Source organism: Anopheles bellator, chromosome 2 (assembly GCF_943735745.2).
Source record: "Anopheles bellator chromosome 2, idAnoBellAS_SP24_06.2, whole genome shotgun sequence".
In the NCBI taxonomy this organism is placed as follows: domain Eukaryota; kingdom Metazoa; phylum Arthropoda; class Insecta; order Diptera; family Culicidae; genus Anopheles; species Anopheles bellator.
Genome location: NC_071286.1, coordinates 69,748,687 through 69,766,654, shown reverse-complemented (window position 1 = coordinate 69,766,654; position 17,968 = coordinate 69,748,687). Strand labels below are relative to the sequence as shown.

Sequence of the window (17,968 nt, the reverse complement as noted above, 5' to 3'; positions counted from 1 at the left end):
CAACAGCGCTGTGGCCAGCCACCCACACGGCGCACGGCTGCGGTTAGGATGCCGTCAGCAACAAAGATGCCGCCAGCCAGCCAGCTCGATTATGTTGGCACCGTGCTGTGCACCGGGCCCCGGGAGTCTATTGTGTCCACTGTGAATCCGTTGACTCCGAGCGACGAGTCACGAGAGTGTAACAGTTTCGTTTCTTATTCCGGCCTTCAGATCACGCTGGCCACTCATTACTCGCGTCCTAGATGCAACTGGCCGGCAGTGCCTCCTCGGTGGCGACGGCGATTAACGCAATCAGCTAATAAAGCCAGATAATGGCCGCTTCCCGCTTGCTCGATCGTTCAGCTCGTTCGTTACCAGTTCCCCACCCAGGCACACGTGTGAGTCAGAAGGGTGGCTCGAGGACCGTGCCTGACGCACTCTCTATCCTCCGTGCTCCGGGTACTCCAGGAATTCAGGGTTGAGGGCGTCGGCTCGTCTGTCACACGGAATAATGCTCCTTTGATGTCCTCGGGCGCTGTGTGTGAGCGAGATTAAAAAGTGGATTTATTCCGTGGCAGGTTTCCCGGGGCCGCCGGGCTGTCGTGTTCCGGTTCGGGGTTAATCATTCAAAAGCGCCGAGCGCGAAAACTCCCTTCGCGCGATGAAGGATTAAAATGGTGCAGCCAGGTCCGGGGTGGGTGCAAAAAATACAACCGACGGCGGTCAGCTTTAACGTGACCGGGAGCACCGGGAGTTAGTAATTGGTTAGTGTTCATCCGGCAAAGGGCCGTTCAACTCCAACCTTTAATCGCAATGATCGCCGGACGGTAATGAGTTTTGATGGGAAGCGCATTGAATAAATTATTACACGAACCGGGCGCCGAATGGGGTGCGAATTTTACGGAGCCCTTTTTGCGCTGTGTCTAATCAATTAAAAATGATTATGATTGATTCGAAGAAGCGCCACAGAGTGGCCCACCGGTTGACGGTTGTCGTGACTCGACCCTTAAGCTGTTTTAATCACTTGACCCAAACCAAAGCCTGTTTCGCCCGTGCGGCCCTCGGGTTTATCTTCGGTCAAATGATTTCGCACGACAAGTGGCGTTATGCAAATGACCCCACCATCTCCGGTGCAGCATTCCGGGGGGGTTGATTGGCAGAAGAAGTTAATGATACTCACCGCTGCGATGCGCTTAGTTGCTACTGTGGCCAATAAATATAGCGAATTTCTTTATATCTCGAAAAATCTGTCTTAATTCTGCTATTTCTTCATTTGTTTCAATTTTAGAAACGATCCACAAAATCCTTCAACATATTCTACGTTTCGGCTCCTCTCTAAACTATAAGCACCTTGTTGGCGCGCAAAGATTATCGTTAGAAATTAACAAACTAAAAGAAGTCCTAATCAATAGGTGTAATAATTCTATCCAGCCAATAATTCGAGAGCTAATTATCTGAAGTTCTTTAAAGTTAACTACTTGTAAAATGTTGTTAGTTATTAATTATAAATAGGATAAAATGAGTCAATGCCACGTGGCATATCGTATCATTTAAACAGATTTAATTCGAAATATTTTCATTTCAATCATTTTGATACCTTACACATATTAAATAGTTGCAATTACAATGTGGAATATCTCTGTACTCTTATGTAATCAAGCATTTGTGTCGAATAAAGTTCTAATGAAAATAATCTAAATTATGAACTGTAAGGGTTGTCCTCGGATAGGTCTCTTGAGTAGTTGCGGAACGATCAGCGTCGAGTGATGAAATGATCACGAAAATAGGATGCAAACATATCACGAGAAAGTTAAACCATTGAATTGTCCCTCCCACTTATGTTCGGACACAGTAGTATGTATTCCGTGTTCGTGGCGGATGTGAATCATAAAACACCAAAACACCCGGTGTGGCTTCGGCGCCTTCACCATTGGTGTTCTTTTGACTCCGCAACCGACTCCGGACTCCAAACGCCCGGCGCTTATCGTCTCGTGGCAATTAGCAGCAACACCGCGTTGTACGTCTCAAAATGGCCAAAAGCGGTCCCAAAAAGGAAAGCGTTGTTCCGTTTGGGCGTGGGGCTAAATGCATCACCCCCGGAGCTGCTTGGGGTGTCGATTTTACGATACCCGCGCCGGTGACGGCCTGAGAATGGAATTGCTAATCACTGCACAAACAGCACCACGCTTTGGCTGAAGCCCAACCCGCGGTCGTTAATGTTAATTGTTTGACCTCTACAGCCGCGAGGTCACGACCTCGCACGGTCGGGCCGGGAATTAGTGGCGAATGTTATGGGAAATGAGCATAAAAATGCATTCAATAATGATGAAACGTTGCGTGAGGCGCTATTAGGGCCAAACTGCATGGTGCAATGTGCAATCTGTTTGCGATCGATTCCGGTCCCTCCCGGTCGATCATGGCCGGTGGTCCGTCCGTCGATTGAATCATTTGCCAGCGCGGGTCTGGGCCGTAGGCCGCAAGAATGCCAACCGCAGCATCATATCTCACACCTCGCAGAAGGCATCTTTGGCCTGCAGGGGGCCACCCAGCATCATCGGGTGGCCCTCCCCAGGGGGCGATTTTAATCCCCATCGGCATGCGCCCTGGTGGTGGTGGTGCCATTGATTGTTTATGAGAAATAAATTATCCCGCACTCCCGGTTTGGGGCGTTTTATGGGCCATCTTTATTCACCTTTCCTTTTGCCCGCCGCACGGTCAGCCATTTTGCAGCGATCGACCCTCGGTCCGATCCGCACTCCGTTGCGTCCTCTTTCTCACTCGCATCCTCGGTCACTGGGCTCGGAAAATGGTGGAAAGAAGCCGTCTGTTTCGGTGTGTGTTAAAGGATTCGGAATGCATCGCAGCGAATCGTTCGGTGGCCGCCGAAGGCCAGATGGACCCGCCGGTGTTGCGTGAAGTGTACGAAGACGAAAACGAACTGGAAGGGATCGAAAATATGTTGAAACAGCAAATTAAAGATGCAACACAAATTATAGCACTGCCCGAGCGGCAAGGATTGGCTCGAGCCCCGAAATCAGTTGCCGCCGCCGCCGGTGCGCTGCGATAGAGATCGAGAAAACCACAAAACGGCGGCGAAAATGGGCTCCGGCTAAAAATTGATTCCGAGAAATGGGGAGCCCCAAAAGTGACCGCACGCGTGCGCCCTCGTGAGAGAGGGAGAGAGAGAGAGTCGGTCGGTCGGTTTTGCTCCTTCCTTCCGAGTCCGCAACGCCGCAACCGAAACTGAAACAATTTAAGGATAATTATTTTTACTTTGTGTCCTTTTTTGAGGCTTCGGACGGCGCGCGTCGGCGATGGTCGGCCCAACTTCCTGTTCCCCCCGGTTCGAGTGCTTCGAAAGATTTATCTGTTCTGGTTGCCCTCTTCCCACCCCGTACCCGTTGCATTCGGGTGCACCGATTTGCATATTCGAAAGCCGGAGGTCGAGACCCTTGTTTGCCAAACGTTCGCACCGCGCCGGGTTGGTGTGGGAAAATGTGTAATTTATGTACGGTTCCGTGGTTCCACCCAGCCAGTGGCACCCTCGCGAAACGGAAGTAGCACAATCCTCCCGGACACACGTTAAAGCCGCAAAAAGACAGCGCTTTTTAGGGGTGTATGTGCGTGAGGTCACATTTGTTCGGTGTTTGGATTATGCACAATTACTGGGCCTTAAATCCGGCTGTACGGGTTGTCCTCCGCGCGTAAATCATAATGTTAAACAGCGTCGTTCATCGGTGTGTCATCGATCCACCGCACACGCTGCATCCGGTGAAGCGCAACATCCGGAAAGACCGCACCGACGGCGACCGCCCGACAGGGGACGAGTTAATCGCTTGACAAAAACGAAACGCAATCCTGCAGAAAACACACGCGGAGACACGCGAACTGTCGGCGGACATCGGACGGGCTAATTGACCCATCAAGCGACGCAGCCTATCAGGGTTAGCAGATGCATAATTTACCCCGTGGGTCGGTTGAGGTTTTTGAGAGGTTGTTGGTTTTTTGTAGCTCTCGGTTCCGGACCTCGTTTACTGCACATCCGAAACGACCCCTTTGCGCGGTCGGTTTTTGCGATTCGCCTCGTGACAAGCGGCCCTTGCCGAAAAAAGGGGTTGTCTAGGTGTGTCGCGGAACCTGCCCGACCGGGGCAGTTGAGGTGAGTCCTTCTTTTCTTGTTTCCTATCATTATTGTCACCGATTATTTGTTGATGCTGCTCCGATGAGCGTGCGACCAAAGACGCGTTTCCCACAGGAGGATCGGTTGTAGATCGCGCGGAATTCACATATCTCCTAAGTCAATATCTTCAATTACAGCCCAAATAAAATTGGTTTTCATCTGACGTTATCGCTCGGAATTGACGGTAGTGACCCTACCTTCGTCGTTTTCGAAAAATAGTGTCCTATGACGCCGCTCACCCATAACGCGCATCATACCGTTACATTTTGTGGAGTGCATCGTCGCTGAAGAAAATTTTAATTTAAAAATGAGTGTTTTCGAATTTCGAAAGTAGGAACTTTTGTAGTGAGTTTTAATAATTTTATCAAGTTGTTCTGTTGTCAAGCGAATCATTTTTTAAAACTGAAAAATGCCATCCTTTTGATTTCGAAAGTAATAAACGGATAACCCATTATTTTGCTGAATATACATTGAGTTTCCTTTTCGAGAGCTTCGTGGTATCAGCTAATTAAACCAATAAGCAATTAAATTGAAAATTGCAGCATACGTTTAAGTTCAATCACCTCAAAATGAATGCAACAGAGGTTGATATTATAAAATTATCATATTATCCAGAAATAAATAAAAAATGAAGATCAAATGAAATGTATTTTGCGAGTAATCCTTTTTAGCACAACCTGCGAAGCTCTGAATGAAACACGTAATTCAGTTTTGATAATTGACCAGCAAACACAAACAATCATGCAGCGGTTAATAGCGCTGCTCAGAATCCATAATGATTTGCAAGTTTTCCATGCATCCCGACACACAATGGCGACAATAGAGCTAATTTGCGTTTCGCTGGTCCCCGACACAACCTGACGGCGAGCAGATTTCGGAGCCCGGACCCAGACCGCCTCTAAGCTTGTCGAGCCAAACCCATTTCCCCTATCCAACGGCCAAACACAGCCCGGGGCCCAGGGCCCATGATGCCGCGGCACAGCATCCTTTTGTCAGCCGCTCCCACTTCCTGCGCGCGCGCGTCAGTCTGCGAGTTCGATTGTTCATTAATTCACTCGCGTTCCGGTTTCCGCTTCCGATGAAACCGCAGCGAAAAAAAAACCCCGGGTTGAGTGGAGGCCGAAAAAGGACGACCGCAGGGTGCGATGCGCCGTGCGAGCCAAAAACGGGGCGCACTTACATCCGCGCCGCGCACGGATACACGGAGGTCCTTCTTTTGTTGGGCGGACAGAAAAAAAAAGTATGGGATGTATGTGTGCATCGTGTGCCTTCGAGTACACAATTCGTCCTCCGAGAGTGCGCCCGTCGCGAATCCGACGACGGAAACCGGGCAGTAGCGGGATTCACGAGATTCACGCTCGTTCGCTCGGTTCAGTCGGTTGTCGTCCTGCGATTCGGTCGCGTGGAACTGTGGCCAGCATCTAGGTGAGAGGAAGCTCATACCATCGGCAACGCCATTTCTTTCAACCGCGCTGCTAGCCAGCCAGCCATTTAGTCATCATCATCTTCGGCACTGGCCTTGGCACTCGAGCGGCATTCCGCCAGCGCACGGGAGAAGAAGAAGCGACCAATTAAAAAACACGACACGAAAATCAACAATCATAAAAACATCAATTTGCACCCTCCAAAAAACGGCGTGGCCCCTCGCCCGCCCTCCCCCTCGTGGTGCCCCTCGGCCCCCGTCTGGGGCCAAAACGCCGCGGCGTGAAACGAATGAACCCGCCGCGATCGGCACTCGGCCGCGGGAACTCAACGCGGGAACTCGACTCGCGGGTTTGCGCGTGTGTTGGTGTCTATTGCTCTCCGGAGGGCGCTCACCGACGGTGTGGCGGCGGTGTGCGCTTCCCGTGAAGCTCGAAAGCTTCACTTGGCTTCACGGGGTCGGCATCGGCAGGCTAGAGAACTAGAGGAGGATTGTTTGGCGCGCGCGTTCTGTGCCGGAGATCGCGAATTCGGGGCATCCGGGTCCTTGATTGCGGGTTACGGTCCCTTTTTGGTGAAAGTGTATCCTGTAGACGGATTGACTGGTTAGTGAAAGGTTGGCCTCGGTGATCGTGTTGTTGGTAGTGATCGACGTCCTGTGCGATCGTGTGCCGTCGAATAAGAATCTAAGCTTCAAGCTTTGGGTGGCATCGGCAGCCATCGGCAAGTGAACCCGGGGAAATCAAAATACGGACCCCGATCCCCGGTGGGACACACCAAATTCCAGAAAAACCGGGTCCGTCCGAAAGAGACGGCAAAAAAAAGGGCAAAAACTCCCGAAAGTCTCTCGCATCGAAGCGGGACAGCTGGGGGCAGAAGTGCGAGCGAAGTGAGAGAGGGAGACAGGGAGTGAACGGAACGTGAGTGACCCCCTGCGGCGGGGCCAGAGGAACCCCTGGGGTGGGGGCGAGAAGTCCGAAACGGGTCGACCAATCGGAAGGAACGTCCCGGCGTTCCCGGGCGGTCGGCGGCAGAGCCCAGAAGCTGTGGGGAGTGGAAGGAAACCCCGGGCCGGACACATTCCTCGAGGCGTAGCCGAACCGGGGACGCGCGCGTCGAAGGGCTACCAGAGCCACCACGCAACGCCTTCTGGACGCCCGGTCCGTAATCAGTTATTAGCGAGATGAACTAGGGACTTGGCCGTGTGCGGAATTCGACAGTTTGACATTTGTCCCTGCCTCTGGACGTCGCTCCGCGTGTGTGCTAATTCCCGACTCCAGGGTCTGATTCAAGATCGTCGCTAGACTGTGGACGATTCCCTGTGAAATCCTGGAGGTGCGCTCGCTCGGTGTGTCTTACGCGATGCAAGTGGAAAGCGGTTGGCCACTCGGTACACGGAACACCGAATGGAGTAGGCGACCGGAAGTGGGGGCCAGTGGTAGAGTGGGTCCGGCACGCCGAATACTGCAGCCTGCGGTGGAGAAGCTTTGGGAAGCGGTGGACCATTACACAAACATTACAGAGCGCAATGAGTGAGTGTGGTGAAGAATCGAGTAGTGTCCTGGTTCGGGTCCGGTGGTTGGCGCTCTGTTTTTGGCTGCTGGGTGTACTACAGAGGTAAGAGGATGTTCAAGGAGAGTTCCAGTTCTAGGAAGTTGTAGAATTTGCAGATTGGAATTCGAGTTGTAGTTCAAGGAGAAAGAGTCCTTGACAGTGCTTGACAGTGTCTAGTGGAGAATGTGGCCTCCGCCATAATATTCTAGTTGGGGTCCAACCTCCAACAGACAGCATTCGCCCGGACAGAAAACGGTCGGATGGAATTGCCCATATCAAGTCATGCATTTGAATCAAAACGCCACACTGACTCCATTCTCCGGCTACTTGCGCGGTTCCACTAACCTCATTCCGGGACGGAGGACGTGACGGTATTTATTCATCCACCGTTTTGTTGTTTTAAGGTCCTGTCGCAAGTTCTCCACACGAAGAATTATCTAACGCTAGCAGAAGCCGAAGATGGCGCCCGGCGCTCAACTCGTCCCCATTAATCAAGCTTTATCAGAGTGCCTCGAGAGTTAGTTGGGTGGTTGCCAAAAATGGTTGGCCAGCCAGCCAGCCAGCCAGTCGTTGGCCGAAACCGAAACACTACCTTAGCGGGCCAGGCGCACCGTACGGAGCACGTCAACCCACCGTAATCAGTCGTAAATCAACTTCACGGAGACGATAAACCATTTACCGAACAGTTACGAAATAATAAAGCGGCCGCTCGGTCGGGCGCAGATCGCTTCAGCTTCTTAGAGCGCTGCACTTGGGGCCCCCATTCATCTTGCCGAATGCGATCTCCCCGGAGTTGCAGCAGCGAAGGGCCATGCATACAAATCTGCACATTACCCCCCTTGCGCTCGTGGCGTGGCTCGGAAATGCCCGTCAGACTGACGGCGCAGACGGAAGTGCCGTGGATGGATTTATCCTGTCGGCGGATTCGGTTCCCAGCCGATCGGCCGGGCGTGATAAGAGCGGTCAAACCGGTGGGGTGCACCGGGCACGCATGTAATGCTCGCTAAAAACAGACGCAAACGCATTCAAACTGCTCGACGCTCGTGTAACGCGCGCGACAGGAGATGGATTACAATCGGTCCGATCGATCCGAAAGGCGATTTTCGACCGGGACAGATCACCGTGGGTCCGTTGCATCGCGCGCCGTCAAAATCCCATTCACAAATTCCTTGCCGACTCGCGCAGGGTTTTATTGTGACAACGCCCGGAGCTTCGAATGTAAACGGTTCGAGGGCCCAGCCCGATACCGATCGGAGGCGACCGAAAATCCGGCGAACGACCGGGCTGCGAGCGTATCAAGATGAAGATAAAGATAAAGACGACAAGGATGACGATGTCTCGACAACGAGCACGACGACGACGACGTCCGTTTTGGCAGTGATCTGAAGGGATTAATGACATCAATCGGGCACGGTTGGGCCACGGAGGGATCTACGATCTCGGCGCGAAGGGCCGGCTGCTGCTGATATTCGATATCGAAAGCGTTTGTTTGTTTTTTCCTGTGTCTCCTCTCTGCCTCTCGGTTCACTTCCCGTTTGTCCCGGGGAACGGAGCTGCCACCGGGATAATCGCGTCTCGGTCACGCGGACAAACCAGTTCCGGAGAGTAGATCAAGTTTGCAGCCCGTCGAACGGTCATTCATGAGCTTTGAAATCGGCCACCAAATCGGTTCAGCAGGATTAACAAGTTCAGGAGTTCCGACGCCTCGCCCGTAAGGACCCGGTGCGGAGTCCTTCCCGGACCCCGGGCTCTTGGGGAGAATTTGAGAAATCCGTTTCGTGCTTGTTCCCATGCGTTACAAAATTTGTAGCCATCCTGTTTTTTTTCTTTTCGGCCGGCTACTCCCAGCACCAGCAAGTGGAAGGAATGTCGTTATCAGTCCCGAGCACCGGCTGGGCTGGGCTGGCCACATCGCTGGCATAGCCCGGGTCCCGAGAGGTCACTTCTTCCCCGTCCCAAGCCGGTGGCGGATGCCAACGGCGCGAGATCGCAAATTAGTATAAAGTTTCATGCGCCGAGTCGAGGAGCGGGCAGCATAAATTCCTTAATGGAGTGATTATTTTGCACCGAGAGTCCGCTTTTAATCGCCGGACACTAGCCTGGGGGAGGTTGCGAAATTCGGGAAGCATCGGGCTTCTGGAGCGGTGTGGAATAAAATCGCGGCGAGCGATTCCTGGCGGCGACCCGGGGCCGGGAATGCATCCGGTGCACCGTGTGCGTGCGATGACTAATTGGCGGACGGAGTAAAGGAATCTGCAAGCTTCGGAATGCAGCGAGATCGGGCAGACTTAGGACTGGACGCGTCCTAGTATTTTGGAGTCCCAGCCGTCCCGGTCCGCTTTCGCGGTCCTCGGCTGCTGTAGAGCGATTTGCTAAAATAACTCTATTTCTGCCCTCCCGTTCCGAGTGGGTTCAGAAGGTCGTCGTCCCCCTGCCGTAGTGCCGATGGTTGCTGCGGCCGATTCCCGTTGGCTGGCAGGAATGTGAAACATTTGGTTTTATTGGATCTTCGCTCGAGGTTGTCGATCTGTTTTTTTTGCTTTGCCATGGGCTTCGGCCCGTGGGGATGAACAGAAGGATGGGTTGGAAATATCTCGCAAAGTTCTCACGGCCCCGACCGAGCCAACCGATCGGACCGGACCGAGACGGTGTTGGGCTCCTCGCCCAAGGAATGCTTTCGCCGACCCGTTGAGGGCTCGTCGTCTTCGTTGGGCGTATAAATAAACAAACAAGAAGAACTAACAACGATGCAAACGGAGAGGACACGGTACCGTAGTGGCCAGCACGGCAGCATCGGAATCTAGTGCGGAACGCTCACGCCCAGCAATTATGATGAATGTCCCCGCCGTGCGAGAGGACTCGAGGAGCCGCGTTTCAGTGTCGAAGGATCAAAACGTGGCCCATCCTTGGTGGTGGGAACAGCATTCGTTCAGTTTCTTGCTGCGAACGGTGGAAACTCCTGTCTCTCTCCGTGGGGGCTACAGTTCCCTTGAAATACCTGGCACCGTAACGACGCGACATGAGCATTTAACCGATATGAAGTTTATCCTCTTCGCGATGTTCCTTTTTTGCTCCAATAGAGAGAGACAGCATGCAACTCTTTCGCGCCTGTCCGCGCTTCTTTTTACGGACCAAAATGGTGTCGCATCGCAAATGGGCCTTCGGAGGCTTCGCAGGGACACGCAACTAATGATTGACCCATAACTCACCCGTTGACACCAATTAGGGCCGGATTAATGGGCCCGGTTCATTCGCGACTCGGCAGCAGCAGCCGACGCTTTGGCCGTGGCTAATTGATAAGATTAATTCTAACCTCAACTCCCGATGCCCCGAATTCCGGTCAACACACCGGACTGGGTGCACCCTCGAATGCACTAATTATTAATGAGCCCCGGGACGGAACCCTTTCGAACCCGTGGACAGAAAAGGATACCGCAAAAAAAAGCTTACCGAAAATCCGAGCTGAGCTGTCGGCGGTGAGTTCGCCGGTGCGCATGTAGCACTCTCGAGGCACAGGATGCATAACTTATCTGCGGCGATATTAATTGGCCACCATTAAGTTAACGATCGCAAATTAGCAGCCCTCTGCTTGTCGGGAGATTTCGCCCGGATCTAGCCCGTGTGTGCGAAACGTGTGTAAATATGAACTTTAATTTGTCCCGTCCCGGCCAGATAATCTCACCCGACGACGCACACTAACCTTTCACTCGCCCGTTCTTTCTCTTTTCTCGGTTCCCCGCGGCGCTGATGGCCGATCTGGAGTGCGGAGAGCCTACCGGACGTCCGGGCAACGTGCCGCACGGTTCCGGGGCTGACCCGCGACCAGCTGGAGCTGTGCACCCGGGCGAGCGACGTGACGGCGGCCGCCATCGAGGGCCTCGAGCTCGGTGTCCGGGAGTGTCAGTATCAATTCCAGTGGCACCGCTGGAACTGCTCCTCGCTCAGCACCCGGAGCCGCAACCCGCACACATCCAGCATGCTGAAACGAGGTACGGTGCGGGGCGGCGGTCGACAGCTGCTGGCCGTTCGAAAGTGCAGTTGCATTCCGCTGCACGGCGGGGAACGCACACGACGACGAAGACGACGGAATACCTGGACCCCCGGGCGACCGGATCCTTTTTGTGCCGTGGACGCGTGACCAATGGGCTTATGGGTCATAATTTTCTCTAATGCCCGCTCGAAGCCATCAGCCTCTCGACTCGGACGTTTCAATTTTTCCTGCCCGGTCCCCAGGTTCCGTATGAAAGGAGGCGAGGGAAAAACGGAGAAGAATCGAGCGAGAAAAAATGGGAAACTTTATGGTCAATTAACGTTAAAGGTTTCCCGGGTCCCAGAGGGTCCGGATTTCTTACAGAGGGTGTCTTCGACACCACACGGCCACAAGGGACTCATTACCATAGTCTCTTTCTGCGAGGACCCCCAGAATAGATGACTAACGTGTTTCGGTACGCGTCATCGCCTTCCGACCGGCATTCCTCACCGGTAACGGCCACAACGGATGTTCGGTAACAATAGACGACGAGTTGGGTGACATCAAATTCCTTCAGATCGGTGTGTCTGAGAATGCAAGGACTGATCGAATGGGGTTGCTGAAGTCTTCGAAGTTCTTCGAAAACAAAAAACACGATAAATAATGTGCCCAACTGGCCAACGGGTCTCACGAATTGGAGCCACGCGATTCCCACGCTTCCGGGACCCACGAAGAAGCGGCAGCTCATGCGACATTTCGTCACTCCTTAAGGGCACCTCGTCACGATCGCGATCCCACCTGATTGACTGCGGTTGCTCTTTAGGGCCGCCGCGTATTCAAAAGCCCATTCAATTGTCAACCGGAAGGTCCATCAACTACCGCACCGAACTAGCCGGAGGACTGCGCAACAGTTCTGTTGCAGTGTTGCATCTCATTCAGCAGTCCGAAGCAATCAATCCTTCAACCCGGACCCGGACCGGTTGACAACTCGAAGCCATCCGTCCGTCGGCCACTGTGTCGGCCAGCGTTTGAATGGTCCCGGCAGCCTCCCGGCAGATGGATGGGTCCGTGAAATGAAACATCAAAATCAAAATATAAATTGATGTAAATTTGTAGCCCACAGCGCGCGCTCGTCCCAGATGGAAATGACACATCAAATGGCGCTCGGTGGAAGGCAAATTTATACACGCGAAGAACATAATTTGTCATGACGTGTACATATGTCAAAGTGTGTCCACCGGCGGTGGGGGGGCTCCACGTGAGCCGTAATCGACGTCGTCGTCTTCGTCACTCAAAGCAAGGGAGCCAGCTCCGGTCGGCAAAGGGCAACCTTGGGCTTGGGTGACATTTTACTGCCTTCGACCGCAATTTATGCAGTTCCGGACAACTGGCGTAACGCGTTCGCTTTCCTTCTTTGCATCGATCGGCAATCTTGCGAACGATCGATCAACGCGGGAGGGTTCTCTCGTCAGGCTCGCCGCTGATCGATTGACGTCGTCGTCCGGTTCGGGAAAGTTGCGAGCGAATCCGGGCGAGTGAAGATGCGACGGCCCGTTCCCGGTGGAACACACTTTCGAAACAATGAATTTTGGGCACGGATGGCGCATGATGGGCGGTGATGTCTTGCGAGGCTGACATTTTCCGACCGCGTACCGAAAGGAAGCCACTTATGCGGCAGACGCCGCCGCCATCGAGAATGAATACATTTGAATGCACTTATCGGCGAGCACATGCGAGCGCTTGGCGCGAGTTTCCGCGAGGGCCACTTCCTTTGATGTTGACGCTCCAAGGAGCGAACCGGGAACTCCCCTGCGTCGCTCGGTGGCTAATACGCCCATCGGTTGCTACGTCAGCGCGTTTTGTGGATGGGTTACCGCGAACCGCGAAGGGGTTAGAAGACCCCCCGGGGTCGGAGACACGTGGATCTCGAGAGATTCCACGGACCGTGCTTCGGTTCGACCCCTTCTAGCAGCACACATTTGCTTGTGTGGTAACGGAACAATCAATCTGGCCGGGAATATTATTTATCCGCCGTTGGCCACCAGGCGCACCAATCTGTGTCTCATTATTTGTTTAACCTACTCGGAGAGGGCTATAATTTTACAGGCACTCCAACCTGCCCCTCGAATGAGGCAACCGTTTGGTTGGCAGGCTCCAAAAGCATAGCTCCAGTGTGTGGTCAGTGAACCCCCGGGGGTACATCGATTTAATTGAATCGCTTCCGGTGGTCTTTCGCAACCAGGTTTGCCGCGCAGCACCCTCTCTAATGCGCCGTAAGCGGAATCATTAGGGTTCAATAATAATTTTCTTGATTGACTTCAAACGCTCGGCTGGCGATGAATCGCTCGCGTTCTTTCCGCGATTCGGCGCGCCTGGCAGGCGGCATGGAGTTCCCGTTAGACGTCGACGGGTGCGATCGGTCTCCTGGGCCGTTCGCATTGCGATCACATCGAATGGTTGCACCCGACCGAAAGGGATTTGAAGGAGAAAGTCGTCCCGGCGTCCCTCCGGACTCGATTAGGGCGGCCGCGCGATCCGAGACCACCATTATGATGCCGTTCACGCGCATATGATTCGAGCCGGTCGAGCTCGCCGCAGGGCCGCGCCCGACCGACCGACGCCCAATTGCGTCGGAATCGATCCGGGTTGACGGCCAGTCGCGGTGTCGATGCAACGATACGATCGATCGGCGGCCAGGGTGACGCAAGTGGGACACAATTGCCAGACGCCCGGTCCGGTTACTTCAACCCCCCTTTAATAAGCTACCCGTTTGCTTCAATCAGCTCACGATTTAGTGCGACATTTTATGCCACTCCAATTATTTACTTTGCTTCACTTTTCCGACGAGTTGATAACTCGAAAAGCGACTTGGCGGAACGGAACTTTCTCACGAGCGCGCGTCGTCGGTAGCAGAATTTGAAGAATGTCCCCCTCGAGTCACTCGAGGCACCCACGGGACGCAGGATGAAGGAACCGCGCGGAACCGGCTGGAACCTTATCGCTGCAAGCATTTTCATTGCTCATTGTCAACACTTGCATTGATGGTAAATTGCCTCGCCAACTGACAGCTTCGTTGTGCCGCTTTCCGCTTCGCTTTCGGATCAGCTCCGACCCCGAGAGGAGGAGAGAAAGATTCTTCCGAGACGTCCGGGCATCGGAAGCCAAGAGTTATCCTGTGATTGTGTCCCGCGGAGCGAACGGTGAGGGCCCGTTAACAAAGCAAATAAATTCCCCCAACTACACGATCAGATCAAATCAAATCAGATATATTCCACAATATGCTCGCCCGTCGGAGGATCGTCGGAGTCGCCACCGTCAGACGCTGCAGGATGCGGCTTGTCGTCCGCTCGGATCGAATTGACTGGCCGTGGCATCGATTGCGCAGCGCGCATCTTCAAGCACCGAAGGGGTGCCACCGTTCGGCTCGGCCGGTCGCCCTGATCCAGATCATTGCACCGTGCAGATCGAGACGAGCAAGGATCGACTACTGTCGTCGTCGTCGTTGTCGTGCTGGAACGTCGCCGTTACGATGCTGCCTTATTTATGCACGCGGATGCCACATTCAAAACTGTACACAAAATGACATTTATTTACAGTCAGGCCCCGAACCGAGCGCGGGGCCCGAACTGTCGAGCAACTTTATCATACAATGTCCACCCTCGTGGGGATTGACACTTGTGGCCGACCCGTAGCCCTAGTGACGATGGTGTTATTAATTTGATTGACCAAACGGGCACCCGATCCTAGATCAACCGCCCGGGGACCGGCGATACTGCCATCGATAGGCGATCGGTTTTGCCCGTGAAGAAGTGCCAAGCCGGCGGTGTTGCCCATAACCGAGCCTGCGGTAGCATCAATGCAACGGGGCACCGTCACGGAGCACCGTCGACGGATCGTGCAAATTCTCTTCCTATCAATTTCAGCCGCGCTGGCAGGTTGTAATAAATAATTCAAAAATCAGCAGCCACCGAACACACACTCGCACACGAGTGCACTCCTCGGAGCAGCATCCGGCCAGCGACGGCAGCTCGCCCCCCCCGCTTGGGCCAGTCAGCAGTTTTCAATTTAATTTCCATACAAATGAAATAAAATTTATTGGCTGATTGTTTTCGGATTTCCCCGTGTCCCGCCACTCAGTGGCCGCGGGGGACGTGTCCTGCGACATCTTGTCCGTCGTTCCCGGGTCTGCGGGAGGGGGGGACGCCAAGTGCGGGAGTGTTGAACGATCTACCGTCGTCGTCTTGATCGCGCGTCTCGCGGGCCCCCCTTTCGCTGGGCGAACGTCAGTCGTGAGGCTCTCGGGCTCTCGGGCCCGTGGTTGGGCGCACAAAAAAACGGCCAAACCGCAGCGAATGAATGGACGAGTCGTTGATCCATCGATTCGGAGCGATCGGTCCGGGGCAGGAAGGGCCCGGTGATGTTGGCGGTGGCGACGATGCTTCGCCTGCCCTTAGGATTCGCTAACGACGTGGGACTTAACATTTGTAGAACGTCATAACAGATCAAATCGTGGTTTTTGGGAGGCACTAACGAGGCCAGGCGCGGTCCCGGGAGATTAGACGGCTAGTCAGCGATTTTACGGTTGTTCTTCTGCGTGATTAGCTGTAAATAATTACCCTCTATGAAGTAAATTAAATTCAGCTTTTGGATTTAGTTTGATCAGTTTGGGATGCTTGGAAGAGGGACCCATGATTTTTGAAACGTCAGACTTTACTCTGGAAATCTTACACATTTGGTAAAAACTTTAACATTTTTTAAACGGGACGCTATCTGTACTCATTTTGGAAAGCTCATTTCCATCTCGGTTGTTGTGTTAATAAGCAGAAGCCAATGCACCCAAAACAAGTAACTGTTTGGTGCGGATTTTGGTCATAATCGACCCATTTTTCTTCGCAAATGAAGAAGGATCATCATCGAGAATTTAAGACGAATTTTCGAAGAAATTGAAGCTAACAACTTGAACGACATTTGTTAAGTTTAGTCGACATTAGTTGAAAACCTTCTACATTGCCAAACTGATACCAAAAATATGGTAAAGCTCGGCGAATAAATTATGCTTATGCAGTCGTCTAATTATTGTTAAATAATGCTTCAAATTACTTAGACATCACATCCTTCTTTCAAATGGCTAATGGAAGTAAGCAAATAAGCTAATAAGGATATTACGTCCGACAGGCTACCGGGAGAGTGCGTTCGCGTACGCGATCGCTGCGGCCGGCGTGACGCACAGTGTGGCCCGGGCCTGTGCCCAGGGTCGGCTCATCTCGTGCGGTTGCGACCCGTCCGTCAACCGGAAGGGCATGTCGAAGTCGCTGCGCGAGAGCCTCGAGAAGGAGAAGCTGCGCTTCCTGGACGCGATTGCGGAAAGCAACAGCGTCTTCGAGGAGGGCGACAGCCTGCGGAAGCTGAAGGTGAAACAGGCGAGCCGCTGGAAGTGGGGTGGCTGCTCCCACAACATGGCGTTCGGGGTCGAGTTTTCCGAGCTGTTCCTGGACAGCCGCGAGAAGGGCATCGACATCCAGTCGCAGATCAATCGCCACAACAACCGGGCCGGCCGCAGGGTAAGTGACGGTGGGTTGGTGGTGGGCTGCGGGTCCCCCGGCAACTGACGTCCATTTCCGTATCACCCCGTCTCGGGCAGGCGGTCTCGAATAACATGCAGGTCCGGTGCAAGTGCCACGGAATGTCCGGCAGCTGCCAGCTGAAGACGTGCTGGAAGTCGGCGCCCGATTTCCGGGTCGTTGGCCGCGTCCTCAAGCAACAGTACCGCCGGGCGATCCTCGTCGACCAGTCGAACCTGGGCAACGGCCCCCCGATGATCGTGTACCGGAAGCCAAAGAAACGCAAGCACGTGACCGGCAACCTGCGGCCACCGCGACGGCCACGCGAACAGCAGAGCAACGGTGCCAACGGTGGCCGGGTGGGTCTCGGATTCGACCCGATGACCGGTGGCGGATCCGGAAACCGGAAGCTAGAGAACGCCCTCTTCTACTACCAAAGATCACCGAACTTTTGCGAGCGCGATCAAATCTCCGACATTCCCGGTAAGGCTCTGGGCACTTGATCGATCCGTCCGTTCCGTTTTTCAAGAATTTCCATTTTCGTCCCTCCTTCAAGGCACGATCGGGCGGAGATGCAACCGGACGAGCAGCGGCAGCGAAGGATGCGCGTCGATGTGCTGCGGCCGGGGCTACAACCTGATCCGGGAGAAGCGCACCGATCGGTGCAACTGCAAGTTCCACTGGTGCTGCTTCGTCGAGTGCGACGATTGCGAAATCGAAGAGTGGATTAGTGTCTGCAATTGACGCAACGGTGCTGGCACCTCACACACTCTCCTCAGCCATAAACACATTCATTCCGCTCACGTTCTGGCCCCGGTCTCGATGGGGCGGGCTAATTAAAGCGGGCGAAAAGTGAAAACGAGGAGATCGAGTGAAACCGAACGAACAGTATTATGGACCCGCGGAGCGTCCGCGACGGCACGGCCCCTGGCAGGATGTTATCAGCTGTATCATATTGTATGATTTTTCCCCCTTTTTCTCTACTCTCTCGTAAACCCTGCCCTAAGTTAGCGAAACAACCCGGAAGGCCCTGAGTGTGGTTGGCGCAACCGGGAATACTCGCGTTTGTTACTTCCGCTTTCGTTACGCCGGACTTAGTTTAGGGACCGCCTCGTGAACAGTGACAGATTTCATCTTTAAGGAACGTGTTATTTATTTGCCCTTTTTGTGTGTTAACTCCCTAGCGTACGTGTAGCATAGTGATGGCGATTACTTTCGCCCGGAACGCATTGTTGTGAAGCTCAAACAGTTAAAGCTAATTAAAGCTCACTAAACATCTCACCGACTCATACGATCGAGCTA

At 53.5% G+C, this 17,968-nt stretch overlaps 1 protein-coding gene across 1 annotated transcript; it reads left to right on the top strand.

Annotated features, from left to right (window-relative positions):
- The first annotated feature begins 792 nt into the window (after positions 1–792).
- Positions 793–17,410, top strand: LOC131207942 (protein Wnt-10a). Its single transcript, XM_058200577.1, has 5 exons — positions 793–806; positions 10,898–11,124; positions 16,281–16,666; positions 16,747–17,149; positions 17,223–17,410. Exons 1-5 carry the CDS (start codon positions 793–795, stop codon positions 17,408–17,410), a joined length of 1,218 nt encoding a protein of 405 aa, XP_058056560.1.
- Positions 17,411–17,968: the final 558 nt, after the last annotated feature.

Excerpts from the sequence above, each read along its gene's own strand:
- LOC131207942 (XM_058200577.1), top strand. Across the intron at positions 16,667-16,746 it reads ACAACCGGGCCGGCCGCAGG|GCGGTCTCGAATAACATGCA; the intron begins GTAAGTGACGGT and ends CGTCTCGGGCAG. Across the intron at positions 17,150-17,222 it reads TCAAATCTCCGACATTCCCG|GCACGATCGGGCGGAGATGC; the intron begins GTAAGGCTCTGG and ends CCCTCCTTCAAG.